Source organism: Phoca vitulina, unplaced genomic scaffold, assembly GCF_004348235.1.
Source record: "Phoca vitulina isolate PV1807 unplaced genomic scaffold, GSC_HSeal_1.0 scaffold52, whole genome shotgun sequence".
NCBI classification, from domain to species: Eukaryota; Metazoa; Chordata; class Mammalia; order Carnivora; family Phocidae; genus Phoca; species Phoca vitulina.
The window spans coordinates 983,281-1,000,083 of record NW_022589755.1 but is presented as its reverse complement, the minus strand read 5'-3'; the positions used below and the strand labels follow the sequence as shown (position 1 = coordinate 1,000,083).

General features: G+C 47.2%; 1 protein-coding gene across 1 annotated transcript; it reads left to right on the top strand.

Moving 5' to 3' along the window:
* The first annotated feature begins 6,588 nt into the window (after nucleotides 1–6,588).
* On the top strand, nucleotides 6,589–13,909 carry LOC116622413 (zinc finger protein OZF-like). The gene is made up of 3 exons (XM_032388884.1): nucleotides 6,589–6,621; nucleotides 9,944–10,070; nucleotides 11,301–13,909. Exons 1-3 carry the CDS (start codon nucleotides 6,589–6,591, stop codon nucleotides 12,776–12,778), a joined length of 1,638 nt encoding a protein of 545 aa, XP_032244775.1. The 3' UTR covers nucleotides 12,779–13,909.
* The last annotated feature ends 2,894 nt before the right edge of the window (nucleotides 13,910–16,803 follow it).

The following is a 16,803-nucleotide window of genomic DNA, read 5'->3' as shown; positions in this document are numbered from 1 at the left end:
CACGCAGGTGATCTGTGATCATACTGACCTGCCTTCAGCAAGGATTTTTTAGGTCAGTTTAGGAGGAATTTCCCTAATCTCCTAGTGATTTTCTATCCATTGACCCCCCCGCCCCCGCCAACAACTGTGTTCCTTGGCTATAAAGCCCAACTTTTAAAAAAATCTGAAGTTGAGTCCAATGTGTCTTCCCCATACTGCAGGTTCCCACTGTCCTTGCACCTGGGGGAATGCTCCTGAATAAAGGCTTTGTGACTGTCTCAACAAGTGTCTTAATAATTTTTATCTTCTTTTTAAGATTTTATTTATTTGAGACACAGAGAGAGAGAGTGAGCTGACTCCCCACTGAGCTGGGAGCTCGATGCGGGGCTGGATCCCAGGGCCCTGAGACCATGACCTGATCCAAAGGCAGACGCCTAACCGACTGAGCCATCCAGGCGCCCCAATAATTTTTCTCTAACAGATCTGTGTATTCTGAATAAAACATCTCTCCTGCCTGTAGAGTCAACTATTCTGTCCCATTCACTGAGAAACACTTTTATCCATTTAATATGTCTTACTTGATATCCAGATTACATTCAGTTCCTTTTAGGAATATAACATCAATCTTAAAAAGACAATAATGAGAAAAACGCTACTTTGGTGTGGTACGGTGGCTGCAGCGCTCCACGTTGAAGCAGGTGTGTAAATGATTCTTTCTACCTGGAGATACTGGGAGTATCTTAAATTCATTATTTCACTGCTGCAAACTGATGATCATTTCTGTCGTGATGGTGCAGGGACTGTTTTGCTTGAAAAAGTAATATAATCTCAGGAAAACAGTTGTAAAATTCAAATTACAAAGCTATTATCAATGTTTATGTAGTGCTTCAAAGGTGGTGGCAGAAATAGCTTTGGTGAAACATCTGTAGAAGGTGAGAAAACGTAAGACCTCAGAGGAGTTTTAGCAGTGATGGCTGAGAACACGTCAGATCGGGCTGAGCGTGTGACCAGGTTGGTCATTCTGAAATTTTGTCTCCAAAATGCACGTCTCCATTCTTGTAAAGTCTGAGCAATACCTGCATGGAAAAAGAGTTAAAGAGGACATTTAGAGTACCCAGAATTGTACAATTTACAGGGAAATTGAGATGTCATGTTTATTCCTGGTCTCACTGATGATCAGTGAACAAAAATTTGGTTTTAGGCACTTATTGTAGTTGCCTGGAGGACATTGGGTCCTAAGATAGACAAAGACCCTTGCATTCTGGGACTTGTGTTGTTTTCAAGGAAGAAAGACCAGGAACAGAAAAGAGTAACTAAAGAAATATGTACTATGCTAGAATGTCGCAGACAAAGTGGAAAGGGAAGACAAGGTGAGTCTCCTGAGAGGTAAAGTATGGGATGTAATATTACTCAGCCCAATAAGGGAGGCCTCCTTAATAAGAGGAGAAAACACTTGAAATTGTAAGGGATGAGCCTCGTGGATATGTTTGCAGTAAGTTCTGGGCAGAATAAAGCAGTTTTCTAGGTTATTCAGTCAGTGCAGGCTTCACGGGTCTCAGCGGTGGACGGCCTGGGACTCGAGGCCAGTTGGCCTTTCCTTTACTTGGCTTACTACAGATATACTCAGGGCATGTGGCTGAGAAATCCTGGCTCTGTCTCTCAGAGCCTGCAGATCTCCACTGAGGTGGACTGGGGGGGCCTGGAACCAGTCAACGTCACCTTTCCTAGAATTCTGATTTTCAGAGTTTGATCCCTGGACCTTCACCCAGAGTGTCACCTACGGACTCTTGAAAAGCGCATTCTGAATCCTGAACGCAGATCTACTGAATCAGGCACTTTGTGGGTCAGGCCCAAGTGTCCGTGTTTTAACAAGCTTCCACGTGATTCTCACACATATTCCAGAAATTTCCACCGAGTCTCTGCTGTGTTGTGCAGAAACATGTACCTGCATTTCCTGTGATTAACAGACATTCTGTCTAAATCTGTAGAGTTTTAAAACTGAAGTTGGCAAAAACAAAAACAAAGAGAAAAACAAGAAACTGAGTCAGTACATATTTGTTTTCCTAATAGAAACAAAAGTATAAAATGTTTTCTATCTTTTATTGAAGGAGTCCTATCCCATATACAGTTACAAAGTAGTATGGCAAAGTCTCAGATAATTAAATCTCCTGGAGAAAAACAAAGTTTGCGGTAGAGCATCCTTTTAGAATGGCTTGTGCACATGGACTCCACTGAGTGTCTATATGTTAAAACATGTTCCTGTACCAGCTGCTTTCTGTAGTAAAAATAAAGTCATATTTTGTATACAGATCAGTACTTTGCTGTCTCATTTAACAATGTATCTTGGACAACCTAAAGCTACTTCAACCTTTTACACCTGCTACCTCCTAAAGGCCACGCTTAGTAGACCTGAAGCTGCCTCTTTTATTTTTTTTATTTTTTATTTTTTAAAGATTTTATTTATTGGGGTGCCTGGGTGGCTCAGTTGGTTAAGCGACTGCCTTCGGCTCAGGTCATGATCCTGGGTCCCTGGATCGAGTCCCGCATCGGGCTCCCTGCTCGGCAGGGAGCCTGCTTCTCCCTCTGACCCTCCCCCCTCTCATGTGCTCACTCTCTCTCATTCTGTCTCAAATAAATAAATAAAATCTTTAAAAAAAAAAAAAGATTTTATTTATTTATTTGACAGGGAGAGACACAGCGAGAGCAGGAACACAAGCAGCAGGAGTAGGAGAGGGAGAAGCAGGCTTCCCCCCGAGGAGGGAGCCCGATGTGGGACTCGATCCCAGGACCCTGGGATCATGACCTGAGCTGAAGGCAGACACTTAATGACTGAGCCACCCAGGCGCCCTGAAGCTGCCTCTTTTAAAAGACTGCTTGGGGGGCGCCTGGGTGGCTGAGTTGATTAAGCATCTGCCTTCAGCTCAGGTCCTGATCCCGGGGTCCTGGGACCCAGCCCCACATTGGGCTCCCAGCTTAGCAGTGAGTCTGTTTCTCCCTCTGCCCCTCTGCCTGCTTGTGCACTCTCTCTCTCTCTCCCTCTCTCTCTCTCGAATAAATAAATAAAATCTTTTAAAATATACCTACAAATAAAAGACTGCTTGCATTTCACTGTCTGCATGCTCCATGGCTGGCCAGCTGCACTGGGGAAGCTGGGCCTACCTACTGATCTCACCTCGGTCCTATCAAGATCCCTTCTCAACGGCCATGGAAAACTCTGTACAGGCACCCAAGGTAGTTCCTTGACGCTAGAGAAGTGGGATTTGTGAGAATAGCCCTGGCTCATGGAAACATGTGGCTGGGGAAAATAAAGGACGTAAGGGCAGAGGTCAGGAAACCGCTTCCTGGGTGACCACCTGGTTATGGGTGGTATGAGCAGCAGCTGTGATGCACTCAAGTACTAAAGGTGAAAACTACCAATGGAATTTACAAATGGATCCAACTCCTGGAGACTTGGTTTTGTAGATGCATTAAAAAAAAGAGAGGAGAGTAAGAAAAAAAGCAATATATGCAATCCCTTGATTATTGTTGTGTAATAGCTAAATGTAATTTAGAAAGAGGCTGGCAGAGAGAAAGCAAGGAAGGTGAGGTCTCATCCTTCCATCCTCCTTTCAGGGCATTTCCCAAGCTACACTTGGATGTGGAGGCAGTAGAGATCATAGCCAAGGGATATGAAGGCAACAGGAAATCCCACTGCGTAGTCCTTGGGGGAGGAGATCTCCATGGACAGGGCTGATCTAAAGCCTCAGTCTGGGCTCTTTAGTCCCCTTCACCACAGAAGCAGAGGTCACCACTCTTTCCCAGCAGAGGTCAGGTACAGACAGGTGACATCATCCACTGAATCCCATGTTCCTCTTCCAGAGGCTGAATCCTCACTTCTCACTTTAGAGGCTAACTCGCAACCTGTGGCACCTGGCAGTGCCCCTGCATGTGGGCGGATAATCTTGGGGACCTGTTGAAGCCAGCATCCATCTTCTTAGTTCAGATGAAAGAAGGAACACTGTACGTCATATTGTCCCCATGCACAGCTGGACTGACCATGGAACATGCAGACACAGGCCCAAGAGGTAGGAATACTTGCTTATCATTCAAAGGAACATGAAGGAATGCAACCCTGTTAGCTTATGCATGTATAAGTGGTTAATTTAGGCACATACAAGCAGCTGACCAGCACTATCCTAAACACATAATCACCAGATGTACCTAATGAAACCTGTAACATAAGAAATTAATATATTTTTCAGATTTTAAGTCTTGTGAGATAGAACAGACTTCCGTGGGACCAGATGAAAGGGCACCAGAAGTATGTAACATCTGTTAACATGACTTCATGGGCTCCCAATCTATAGCATCCACCTTCTCTGGAGACCCCTACTCCCATCAGGGAGTTCAGGACTTTGAGCATTAGCTTCCTGTTCTCCTGGGTGGTGCCACACCAATAAATAGCTGATTTTTTTTTCACCTTGGAAGTTGGGTGTCAGTCTTACTGGCTTGCTATGCATCTGGCAGATGAACTGTCCTTTGATTCAGCTACACTCTCTTATGGACAGGATACAGCCAGTATGATGTGGCCCTTGCTTCTGCCTTCTGGACTCTAAGGAGGGCAGCAAGACCAAACAGCACCCCAACCATAGGGATCTGGAACCTAAGGCTTGTGTCTGTGTCACCAGCTTCCTGGCCTTAATACCTTTAATAATCTGGCCCAATTCTCAGTACAGGAGACCCCTGAGAGTGGCCAGGTGGACAAGGGACTAACCCAGAAGTCTCCACAGAGTTTTCTGTGGGCTTGGAGGAAGGACCTTGGGGGCACATAGGAGAGATTCGTAGGCTGGGCCAGCTGGCCAGCCATGGAGCAGAAGGACAATGAAATGCACAGCAGTCTTTAAAAAGAGTCGGGTTTAGGTCTAATATGTGTGGATATAAGAAGGTGTGGATATAAAATGAGGAAGTGGCTTTAGAATGTCCAAGATGTATAGTTAAGTGAGAAAAGCATAGTGCAGCTCTGTATACAAAGCATGTCTTCACTTTTAACCACAACAAACAACTTTTATAGAAACAAATCTGAATTCAGGACCCAGACAGAATGACACACACATGTGCAGACTCAATTCTAAAAGGATAACACTATACAGTAAGCCTCAGCTTCTCTGTATATTTTTATGATTCTGTCTACTCTGTCACATTGTTTCTTTTCTCCACTGATACTGCACAATGTTTTCAAGAATGAAGAAAAAGATCATTTTGGAGAAAACCATCAGAGTGAACATTCTGGTCATGCGTTCAACCTAAATATTCCCGTTCTCAGACATCACTGCCAAATCTTCCCTGAGGTCTTAACTTTTTCCCCATCCACTGATGCTTCATCAAAGCTCTGTCTGCCACCGCCTTTGAATCACTACATAGCCACTAGTAATAGCTTTCTGTAATTTGCATTTTGCAGCTATAGTTCTGAGGTAATACCAATTCCCCGTGCAGAACAGTCCCTGCAAGAGAAATGGTAATCACTTCCAAACAATGAGATATCATGGTTTTAAGTACCCCAATTCCTTTGAAAAGGAGAGCAGCCTTTGCATACATGCTCCATCTTTGAAACACTGCAGCCATTGTCCCCTTCTAAAACAACATTTATTACATTGTTCTTTTATTGATGGATGTTAGATTCCTAAAAGGAACTGGGTTTATGCCAGGATATGAAGTAAGATACTAAATGGATAAAAGTATTGTTCAATGAATTGGACACAAAAATTAATGATCAGATTAGAGAGATGTTTTCTATGGGTGCATTTTTTTTTTTTAAAGACGCTTGCTTTAGGGTGGCCTCACATTCATCCTATATCTTCTGTGTCACGGCCCTATATGAAGTATTTTTACCTTGTCCCTGACCTAACATACACAGACTGACAAAACTGTCTCTAATGCTTCTGGGTGTATTTGACTTGTAGGATGATAACGTTTACTAGGTTCTGCTTCCAGGGACACATTTTGTATCTAAATGACTGTATAGAATGATATGTGCATTTGGATCTGTAGCCTTTGGGAGCATATGAAATGGTTTTAGCTTTGGGACCACGCTGAGCATCAAGGAGTCGGAAATAATGTCTACAAACACTTGGGTGATCAGTTGCAGACACCACTTCCCAGAAATCTGGGTACGGATCCTTTAAGAAGGAGCGAAGCCCCTCCGGCCTGGGACGGAAGACCCTAATTTCCAGAGCCCTTAAGGGGGCGTGGCCTTTCCTCCCAGAGGTCGATGGGACTGCCTTATCCGCGTCCTGTGCGTCTGTGAACTACATTACCCAGAAGAGCGCGCGTCGATGGACTGCATCTCTGACCAATGAAAAGAGTCGTTTCTGCGTGTGCCCCTAACGTCGGGGCGGAGCTTCCGGCCTCATCCGCCTGGCGGTCTTTTTGCCTCTTTCACGCTTGTTCGTCTGCTAATGTTCTGGAGCGCAGGTTCAGGGTCGGGGTGACTAACCGAGAAGGCGCGAGGGAAGGCGCTGTCTCCGCCGCACACACTTGGGTCCGCGGCTGGCGACGCCGCCCGGGCTGCCCTGCGCCGGGGGCCGGGACAGGGACCACCGGCCCGGGTGTCCGGTCCGCCCACCGTGTCCGATGGCGGCGGCCGCGCCCCGGGACCCGACTCAGGTAAACCGCTCGTCCTCCTGCCTCCCCCGACCCAGACCCCGAAGGCCCGAGCGCGGGGCGCCGGCTCGCGTCCCTGCGGCCCAGGCCCCGGTGTCCGGGACAGGGAGGCGGCGGCGGGCAGGGGCCCCGTGCGGGAGCGGGCTCCGGGCCGAGGGCGGCTGGGCCGAGGCTGGAGGGGGCTGAGGCGGGAGGACTCTGCTCTCAGGGGACAGCGAGCGGGAGGGGGTCACGCCTGGACTGCGGGCCGGGGTGAGGTGCGGTACCTTCAGGTCTAGAGGACTCTAGACGCCAAGGGGACTTTTGGCCAAAGGAGGGACCCGATCTCCGTTTGGGATTCCAGAGTTTTCCGAAGGCGGTTCAAAGGAAGAGCAGACCGGAGGGCAATGAAGAGGACGTTGAGGCCTTGGGAGGTTGGATCTTAGTTCGGGTGGCACGGTTGGCAAGAGGGGACAGAGCATCGAGGCACAGCGGTTAGACAGCCATCGTAAGGTCACCTGACTCCAGGGCCAGGGAAGGGTATGGGTAACAGGAGCCCAACGAACCCTGCCATGGCCGTTCCTCCACTGCCAGCCTGGGCACAGATTCCCATTGCGGCAGAGGTGCTGTGGAACTGAACACAGGTTGGTGGAGGGTGTCTCAGCCCCTCACTGGCCCTGGCCACCACGCACATATTCTCTGGATTATGGTGTCCTGGGGCTCTTAAGTGTCATTCCCCCAGGCCTGGGTCTGGGGGCCCTGGGGAAATCCTACGCAGAGGGTCCTAAGTCCATGTAAGGCTTTATATAGAAATGTTCCCGTTTCTGGCAACCGATGTACTGGGAACTGGTTCCAAGATACGCGGAAGCTCAGAGGTGTAACTGAACTGAGTGTTCAGAAAACCACAGTGTCCTTTTAGGTGGGAACAAAGAGCAGGGGGGACAGGAATCAAGACTGGAATGACTGAGAAGTTGGGTGTGTATTCTGGAGGTGATGGGGCGTGTGCATCAGAGGCAGAAAGTGGTCTTAACAAGATCTTACCAGACTCCGTCTGGCTGCAGAGTGTAGAACAGACTGTGAGACTGGGGGAGAAGGAAGGAAGATCAGGCTGCAGCTACTGCCAAAGCCCAGGTGAGAGTTAATGGACCAGAGTTGTGGCTTAGGAAAGGTAATGGGATTCTGGATGCATGTTTTAAGTGGGCAACTAGATTCTCTGTTGCAGGAGAAGGAGTGAAATACAGGACTCAGGGATGACCCCAGTGTGTTAGGTCTCAGCAGCTGTAGGAGTGGAAGGTCCATTATCTGAGAGGAAGAATGTAGTAGTAATACTCACTGTGGGGGTGTTAGGAGCTTTGATTTGGGTATATTGAGAGTCTGGGGTGTTTCAGAGACCACTGAATGGATGTATGATGTAGGCAGTTGTACACATAGGTCTGGGAATCTGGGGAAGGTTCAGGATGGAGGGTTCAGGATGTTCACGATTAGGAGGGGTAATCAACAGGTTATGATTGTAAAGCTATTAGGGGCCAGGTAGGGGAGGATGGGGACTGTGGACTGGGTCTCTTGCCTGGGTACCTAGGTGATGGGTTGAGGCTTCACAAACAAATGAGGCAGGTACATGGCCCTGAAAGGAGTGTGTGTCAGGGACGGGATAGTCTGGCAGGTGGCCAAGGCTTCCAAGGCAAGGGTGGACATGAATGAGGTGGACACGGAGGGAAGGGATAACCGAGGCAAGATGTCACGCAGACCGGAGTGGGTGTTCAATCACCATTCTGTGCACTCACCAGGATTTTTTGAGGACTTTGTTGGGGTCTGGGCTGTTTCATTCAGGCAGGAGGATAAGGTCAAGGGCAAATGTGGTCATTTGTGAGAGTCACTAAGGCCTGGGGTGGACCACTGATGGAGCTGGGCTTTGATGAGGGTTGGGTGGACAGAGGAAAGTTGTGATTGCTTTGGGGACAGCAAGCCCAGCACCTTGTGGAATAGGGCCATGGGTATCTGAGATCCATACGTCTGAGGCAAGGAACAGACCCAAGCAGTGAAGGCTTCGTAGGTGGATTTGGGGCTGCGACGTTTAGTGGGCGTCCTGGGAAGTCAGTAGCAGTATTCAATCCTGTTTGAATTTGCAAAGGATCCTGTGGATGCTGTATTCAGGTTGTGGTGCAGGGTGTAAAATTAAGAGCTGGGCACCTGGGTGGCTCAGTTGGTTAAGCGACTGCCTTCGGCTCAGGTCATGATCCCAGAGTCCTGGGATCGAGTCCCGCATCGGGCTCCCGGCTCAGCGGGGAGCCTGCTTCTTCCTCTGACCCTCTCCCCTCTCATGCTGTTTCTTTCTCGCTCTCTAATAAATAAATGAATAAAATCTTAAAAAAAAAAAGTTTAAAAAAAAATAAAATTAAGAGCCAATATTACATGCGGCACTGATGTCTGGAAACCATGAGGGCCTCCGATGGCCAGAGTGCTACTTCTGCTCCCCATTCTGCTCCCAGAAATAAGATCTCCTAACCAAACAGTGTTTTTATCGAGGGGATCAGGAGCAGTTCCTGCTTATCCCTCTGTACTTGGTTTCAGTTCCCTGCCTGCTCGTGGAGTTACTGAGATAAGTCAGTGGCATCTTCCCAGGGGAAACAGGGGTACCTCTTTGTATTGATATTACAAATCTTGGATCTCACAACCACCATCTGTTCACTCTTTCCCAGAGTGCCACCCCGCTGTGGCCCTGTGTGGCGTGTGGTGTCCTCTCTCAGACTGTGAATATATATGGTTAGAAAAGTGCTGTCAGTCTCATCTGTCCAGTGTTAGGTGTTCTGTGTTTGGCCATCCCCCTAACCCTAGCACACAGCCGATTCCCATCCTCGCCAGTGGCGTGAAGAGCAGGTGATTGAAATACAGTCATACGTAATTGTAGGGCCAGAGAGTTGCCTAAGGTATGCAGGGCAGTAAGCTGGTGGCAGCCGTGGGCATGTGGCAGTGTCTACAATGTGGGGATGTGCCATCTAAGGAATGATGTGTACTTGTAGAGGGAGGATGCCTGATGCCCTAGGGCCCTGGGATTGGGAATTGCATGGTTTGTCCATATTAGGGGAATTGCTTAGCAGAAATGGGTGAATGCCTCTGTGCCAGACCCTTGTTTTATGCCTTTTTATCCACCTGCCTCATCTTACTGATGGCTGGTGCCCATGATCAATGGACCTGTGAGGAGACAGTTGCACCAGCGGTGCGAGGGCCTGGTTTCTCTTCTGTGTTGGATGCTTAGGAGGAGGATGGGTGAGGGGTAGATGTGGAGATGGATTGTCATCTATGAGGGAGAGGCTGTTTATGGTTTCATCTGTCTCCATCTTGCCAGGGCACTGTGACCTTTGAGGACATTGCTGTGTCCTTCTCCTGGGAGGAATGGGATCTTCTTGATGAGGCTCAGAGACGGCTGTACCAGGATGTGATGCTGGAGAACTTGGCGCTTATAACCTCCCTGGGTAAGGTCCTCACACCCGCCTCTGTACCCTGAGCTAGTCTCTCCCTTTCCCTTTTTCCCCAAGGGCAGATCTGTTCTCCCATCAGGATCGTGGTCTCTGCTTCCTTCCCCACGTCCTTGAATAGGCAGTGTGGTTGGCTGGTGAGGTATGTGCACTGCCTTCTCCTTGAGCAGCCCCAACACCTGCTACTCCTAAGCCTCTCAGGGAAGGAACCAGGGTCTGGACTGTTCCATTCAGCCAGTGGATCCCACTTTGCTTGCCCTCTCCCTGCCAGGTGACTTGCAGTTACAAAGCACCCGAGTATCCCAGGTTCCACTTTCTTTCTCTAGCTGACATTTCCTCAATCCTTCTTGTGCTAGAAATTGCCATCACTGAGCATCACTGTAATATAGACCACGGTCTGTTCTTGCAAGATCCTTCTTGGAAGTTTTCTTTATAATAGTTTTCTTTCCTGTGCACTGCATGTGCTGAGCTGTTCTTGGCCAGTGCTGGCCACCTATCTCTCCTGTCTTTCCCTTATTTATACTTGCATCATCCAGGTGCCACATAGTTGCTCATCTCGGGGTTGTGGAGAGTGTGTTGTGGTTCACAGCCTGGCTCTGAACAGTGACACCTGGGGGAGGCATGTCCTCAGGGCTGTGTATACATCATACCAGAAACTTATTCCACATGACTGGTCTTTTGTTGGTAATGACAGTGGCCCCCGCACTTCATACCTGCCTTTCCTTCCCCAGTCTTTACACTCAGGTGACTGGTCAACTGCTATTCATCACTTGTACTCTTACTTCCTGCCCAGGGCTAATCTACACCTCTCTGAACTCCACATCTTGACCATTTTAGTCACTGTTCCATGTGGGGTACTGTCCTCCTTGGCTCCTATGTGTTGTGTCGTGAGGTGAACACAGATTGTTAAACAGTCCTTGAACACCAGGCTCTCTTTCACTGTTGAATTTTCCTGGGCCTGAACACACCCTTCTGCATGGCAGACTAGGTCCTGTTGAAAGTTATGTGTAGACCTTGTCTCTCTTCAGTGTGTTTATTTCACCTCATAAGTGCCCCTGAACCCCCATTTTGTGAGCTGCTAAGCAGCCTCATCCTCAGCCTGAACTCAGACCTCTTATCCTATGAACAGTCTCATGGACTCGTTTCTGGGTTTATTAGACATGCTTGGGTAGCAGCTGCCTACCCACGAAAGTCACTGTGCACTTCACCAGCATTTCCTGCTTTCAGGTTGTTGGCATGGAGCAGAGGATGAGGAGGCACCGTCTGAGCAGAGCGTTTCTGTAGTGTCACATGTCAGGACTCCCAAGACAGGTCTTTTTCCCTGGAAGGCCAACCCCTATGAGGTGTGTGGTCCAGTCTTGAAAGACAGTTTTCACTCGGCTGAGCACCAGGAAACACAATTCAATGAGAAAGTGTACACTGGTGGGACACATGGGAAAAGATTCTGTTTCAACGAAAACCTTCAGCAGCAGCAGAAGCAGCATGTGAGCGATAAGCCCTTCAGTAACAATGTAAGCAGAGCTTCAGTGGTCAAGAGCTGCAGATTGCAAGTGTCAGGGAAGCCCTTTATCTGTGGGGAGGTTGGGAAGGATTTCTTGGCCAGCTCAGGATTCCTCCAGCAACAGGCCACACAGACTGGAGAGAAGTCAAGCAATGCAACTGAATGTGGGGCAGCCTTCCACAAGGGAAAAACTCAACACCGCTGGGGGGACAACACAGAAGCTTTCAGCCACAAGCACACATTTGTTCATCACCAGAGAGTCCGCCCTGGAGAAAGATGTTACATGTGCAGTGAATGTGGGAAATCTTTTAGCCATAACTCTAGCCTTATTAAACACCAGAGAGTTCACACAGGAGAAAGGCCTTATGAGTGTGGGGAGTGTGGAAAATCCTTTAGCCAGAGCTCCAACCTCTTTCAACATCGGAGAGTTCACACTGGAGAAAGGCCTTACGAGTGCAGTGAATGTGGGAAATCTTTTAGCCAAAGCTACAGCCTCAATAACCATCGGAAAGTTCACACTGGAGAAAGGCCATTTGAGTGTGGAGAATGTGGCAAATCCTTCAGTCAAAGATCCAACCTCATTCAGCATCGGAGAATTCACACTGGAGAAAAGCCTTATGAGTGCAGTGAGTGTGGGAAGTCCTTTAATCAAAGCTCTGCGCTCCTGCAACACCATACCGTTCACACTGGAGAACGGCCCTATGAGTGCAGTGAATGTGGGAAATCCTTTACCTACAATTCCAGTCTTTTAAAACACCAGAAAGTCCACACAGGATCAAAGCCTTATGAGTGCAGTGAATGTAGGAAATCTTTTAGCCAGAATTGCAGCCTCGTTCTACATCTGAGAGTTCACACTGGAGAAAGGCCTTATGAGTGCAGCAAATGTGGAAAATCTTTTAGCCAAAGCTCTGCACTCCTTAAACACCAGAGAGTTCACACTGGAGAAAGGCCATATGAGTGCAATGAGTGTGGGAAGTCCTTTAGGCGAAGCTCCAACTTCAGTGACCATCGGAGAGTTCACACTGGAGAAAGGCCATATAAGTGTAACCAGTGTGGGAAATCCTTTAGTAAAAGCTCTGGCCTCACTCGACACCAGAGAGTTCATACTGGATTGGGCATTATAAATATCTTGAATGAGAAAGCCATTAGCCGAAGCCCTTACCTCATTGATTACCACAAAATTCACATGGGAGAAACAACTTAGATATGTAGCAAATGTATTTCCTTGTTCAGTATAACAACACTCGAGGAGATCTCTTTTGAGGGTGCCATCTGCCTGAATTGTGCCTCATACATCCAAACATCAAAATAAATTCCAGGTATGTGGAGCTGTGTTGCATGTTTCAGCTTGGGGCCGTGTGAATTTTTATTACTGTTGATTCTGTAGCAGCAGCCATTCACCTCTCCCACCTGCAGGTGCCCATATGTATGTCATTTATCTGCTCTGATGTGTTCAGCGAAGTAAACCTTGGTGTTTTCCCATTCGCTGGGTGAATGTGAGAAGCCAGAGTACTCATTTTTTTCTCTCTGATTAGTAGGGCATGGATGACCCCGTTGTGTTCCAGAGGACTCCATCTGAGTTCTGCCTGTGACCTGAAAAGTCATCTTTTTTAGGGATATTGGTCTGGTAATTCTTGTGATGGAATTTCCCAGCCTCCAAGTCACTAACCGAGGAACAGCCTTCCTCTATTATTCTGGTTTGTGCTGTAACAAAGGCCTTATTGTGTAAGTCATCTTTATCTTGAAGGTTAGATTCACTTTATGGGGTGGTTTCAGAATGACAGGAGAAACAGCTGCCGTGGGCACCCCAATCTTTGTGTGCTTCAGGGGGATAGAAGGATGGTAGTCCTCTCTCTAGTTTGGGCCTTGTTTGCATTGTTGCCTAAGGCCTCTAAGGAAATTACGTAGGGTTTTGTGGTTAAATTGTAGCCTGGATGCCAGGACGTTTCGTGCTGTCAGCGCTCACCTTGAAGAGGGGGCAGTTGTGACAACCTCCGGTACTTCTGGGAACAACATAAAATTGTTCTCTTCTTTGCAGGGGATGTTGCATTGTGCTCAGCACTGGTGCAGGAAATCTGTTCCCAGGTCTTGCAAAGGAGAGAGGTACCCTAATGCCCAGAATTCTGTGTGGTAGTGTCACTGGCTGAAAGATTATAGGGGGAGTCATAATTGTACACAAACAGTGGATTAACAGAGAGGGCAAGAGACTGCAACAAACTGGTTGGAATGTGCCTCTTTTAAAAGGGCACCTGCCATTGTTCTAGTCAGTATGGCTGTGAAGGATGAGCAAGTACGGAAATTCTCAGATCTTTCTGAACTGTGAATCTTGTGTAGCTGAGGGCCTTGTCAGAAAATAATCTAATGGGGGGCGCCTGGGTGGCTCAGTTGGTTAAGCGTCCGACTCTTGGTTTTGACTCAGGTCATGATCTCAGGGTTGTGAGATCAAGCCCCGCATACAGATCTAGCCTCAGCGCAGAACCTGCTTGGGATCCTCTCTCCTTCTCCCTGTGCACACACTCCCCCCCACCACCACGTTCACACTCTCTCACGTGTGCTCTCTCTATAAGAAAAGGAATCTAACAGTTTTATGGATTCCTGTAGTTTCTCTGCATTGTTCACCGTAAGGCCTTTGTTGCACAGGAAGGAAAACAAAGAAAGAAGGAAGATCTCAGTCCAGAAATGCAGGCTTTACGCAGCCTGCATTCCTGATGACTCAGGTGGAAATGGCTTTCATTGCTCACCTGTATTTGCTGCCACCGAGGCAAGGTGCTGATCCCAGGGCATTACAAGGGATATGGTGGGGTCAATACAGGTTTGCCAAACTTTGTTTTTTGAAAACAGAATTTTTTTTTTATTATACCGTTAATGCCTTTTTGGTATGGTTAATAAATAATAAATTGTCCATATTTAAACTGTACCATTTGATGAGTGTTGACATTCATATAAACCCATGAAACCATCATCATAAATCGTAACAATGTGCATATGCATCACCCCACATTCACTCATGCCCTTTAATTATTATCTCCTTCTCTCTGCCCTCCAGGCAAACATTGATTTACTTTCTTCTACAATAGATTCATATGTATTTAATGTAATTTTACATGATTGAAAATAAAATGTTTAGTTTTTTTTCCCCTCTGGGTGTTCTCGTCTGGTATATTTATTTTGAGATTTGTCAGTGGGTCTGTGTAATTAGTTCATTCTTTTAATGTGTCAGGAAATGTAATGTTCTGTCCACTATTTGTTTATTTACTCATCTGTTTCAGATATTTGAGTTGTTTCTAGTTTGGGGCTTTATCAAACAGTTGTTAGAGACATTTGTTTGATTCTTAAATTTATGATTCTTTGTATGGATGTGTTTCATTCCTGTTGATACCTCAGAGCGCCTCAGAGCCGTAGTTACAGGGCTGTGATTTGGGGACTGTTAAATGAGGTCATCCTCAGGAGAACTCCCTGTTAGCTCCCTGTGAAAAGATGTGTTAGTTATGGGCTGAATTGTATGTTCCCAGATTCATATGTTGAAGTCATAATCTGCAGTACCTCAGAATGTCACTGCATTTGGAAATAGGGTTTTTGAAAAGGTGAAATAAAGGTGATACTGTGGACACAATCCAGTGTGACTAGTGTCCTTAAGAGGACATTAGTACACAGACACACACAGGGAAGGTCATGTGAGACAGAGGCAGAAAATGCCCACCTACAAGCCAAGGAGAGAGGTCTCAGGAGAAATCAGTGCTTCTGAGACCCTGATATCAGATATCTAGCATATGAGAAAATGCATTTCTGTTGCTTAAACCACCCAGTCTGAAGTAGTGTATTATGGTGGCCTTAGCAAAGTCTTATGGGGGCCATCAGCATCTGGGAAGGAGAGGGTCTGCAGGGTGCCCTAGGGACAGAGGGAGGAAGTGATCCGTAAAGTAGTTGGGACCAGAAGGAGAGATGGGCTTGGAATTGATTCCTCCATCCCCACCTCTCAGTGGAGGTCACAAAGAGAAACTTGCTGCCCAGCCTCCCCCTAGGTTCAGTTTCCAGCTGTGTAAAATGGAGATCATGAGCAGACCTGCCTCTGGGGCTATTTGAGATGTAAAGAACTCATGGCCTAGGAAAGGGGCTCAGATGGAGAACCTTTTTTTTTTTTTAATTTTTTTTAAAGATTTTATTTATTTATTTGATAGAGACACAGCGAGAGAGGGAACACAAGCAGGGGGAGTGGGAGAGGGAGAAGCAAGCTTCCTGCAGAGCAGGGAGCCCGATGCGGGGCTCAATCCCAGGACGCTGGGATCATGACCTAAGCTGAAGGCAGATGCTTAATGACTGAGCCACCCAGGCGCCCCTCAGATGGAGAATCTTTTAAGAGTGATGATTGTCCTAAGGGGTGGGGAGTAGGGTTGGCAGTGCCTTTGGAGAGGGGGGCAAAAGACCACTGGGGGAAAATATTGAGATATTTATACCTGGGGGGCCTTGCAGGGGCTGTGGTTGACATGAGGGGGTGGGTAAGGTTCCCACCTGGCTCTTCCTGAAGCTCTGATCCCTACTGGACAGTCCCAAGCCAGTGGGGGACAAATAGGGACTGAGTGGCTTGGACCATGCACACATCACCAAGGGGACCTGGATAAGCGGTGGCCATACCTCAGGGGCCCCTTGAATACCTTCAAATGGACTTTATCCAGCTTCTACCCTCTGTGGGACTTGAATATATTTTAGTGATTGTATGTCTATTTGCAGAGTGAGTTAAAGCATTTCTTTTCTAAAAAGCTGATTGATTTTGTTTCCAGCCCTGGATCATCCCAATGTTTACATCTACATCAGGTCATCATGTCACACACTTTATGGGAACCATTATAAACACTCTCTTTTATCACTCACAATCTTGTAGAAAAGTTGAATGGACCACTGGCATTGTTAACATCAGCAAAACTTTCGGAAACCTTTGAGCTCCCTTGGCCAAAGATATTCCCTCTCGCCCTTATGGCCATGGAGTCTACTCACTCAGTTATCCCCCTATGAATTACTAACTGGAAGACTCATGCATGTGTCTAGGGATTTCACTTCTAATACTAGTTACTGCTCTGCTACATGCGGACATGGCAAAATATTGCCAGGGATTCACATAATATATCCAGTCCTGTCACCAACTGACTAAGGCCACCTTCTGAAAACATGTTTTAAAGAGCTTTTTCATGATCTTCAACTAGTAGATTCCATCTGTTGGAACAGACCTCAGAG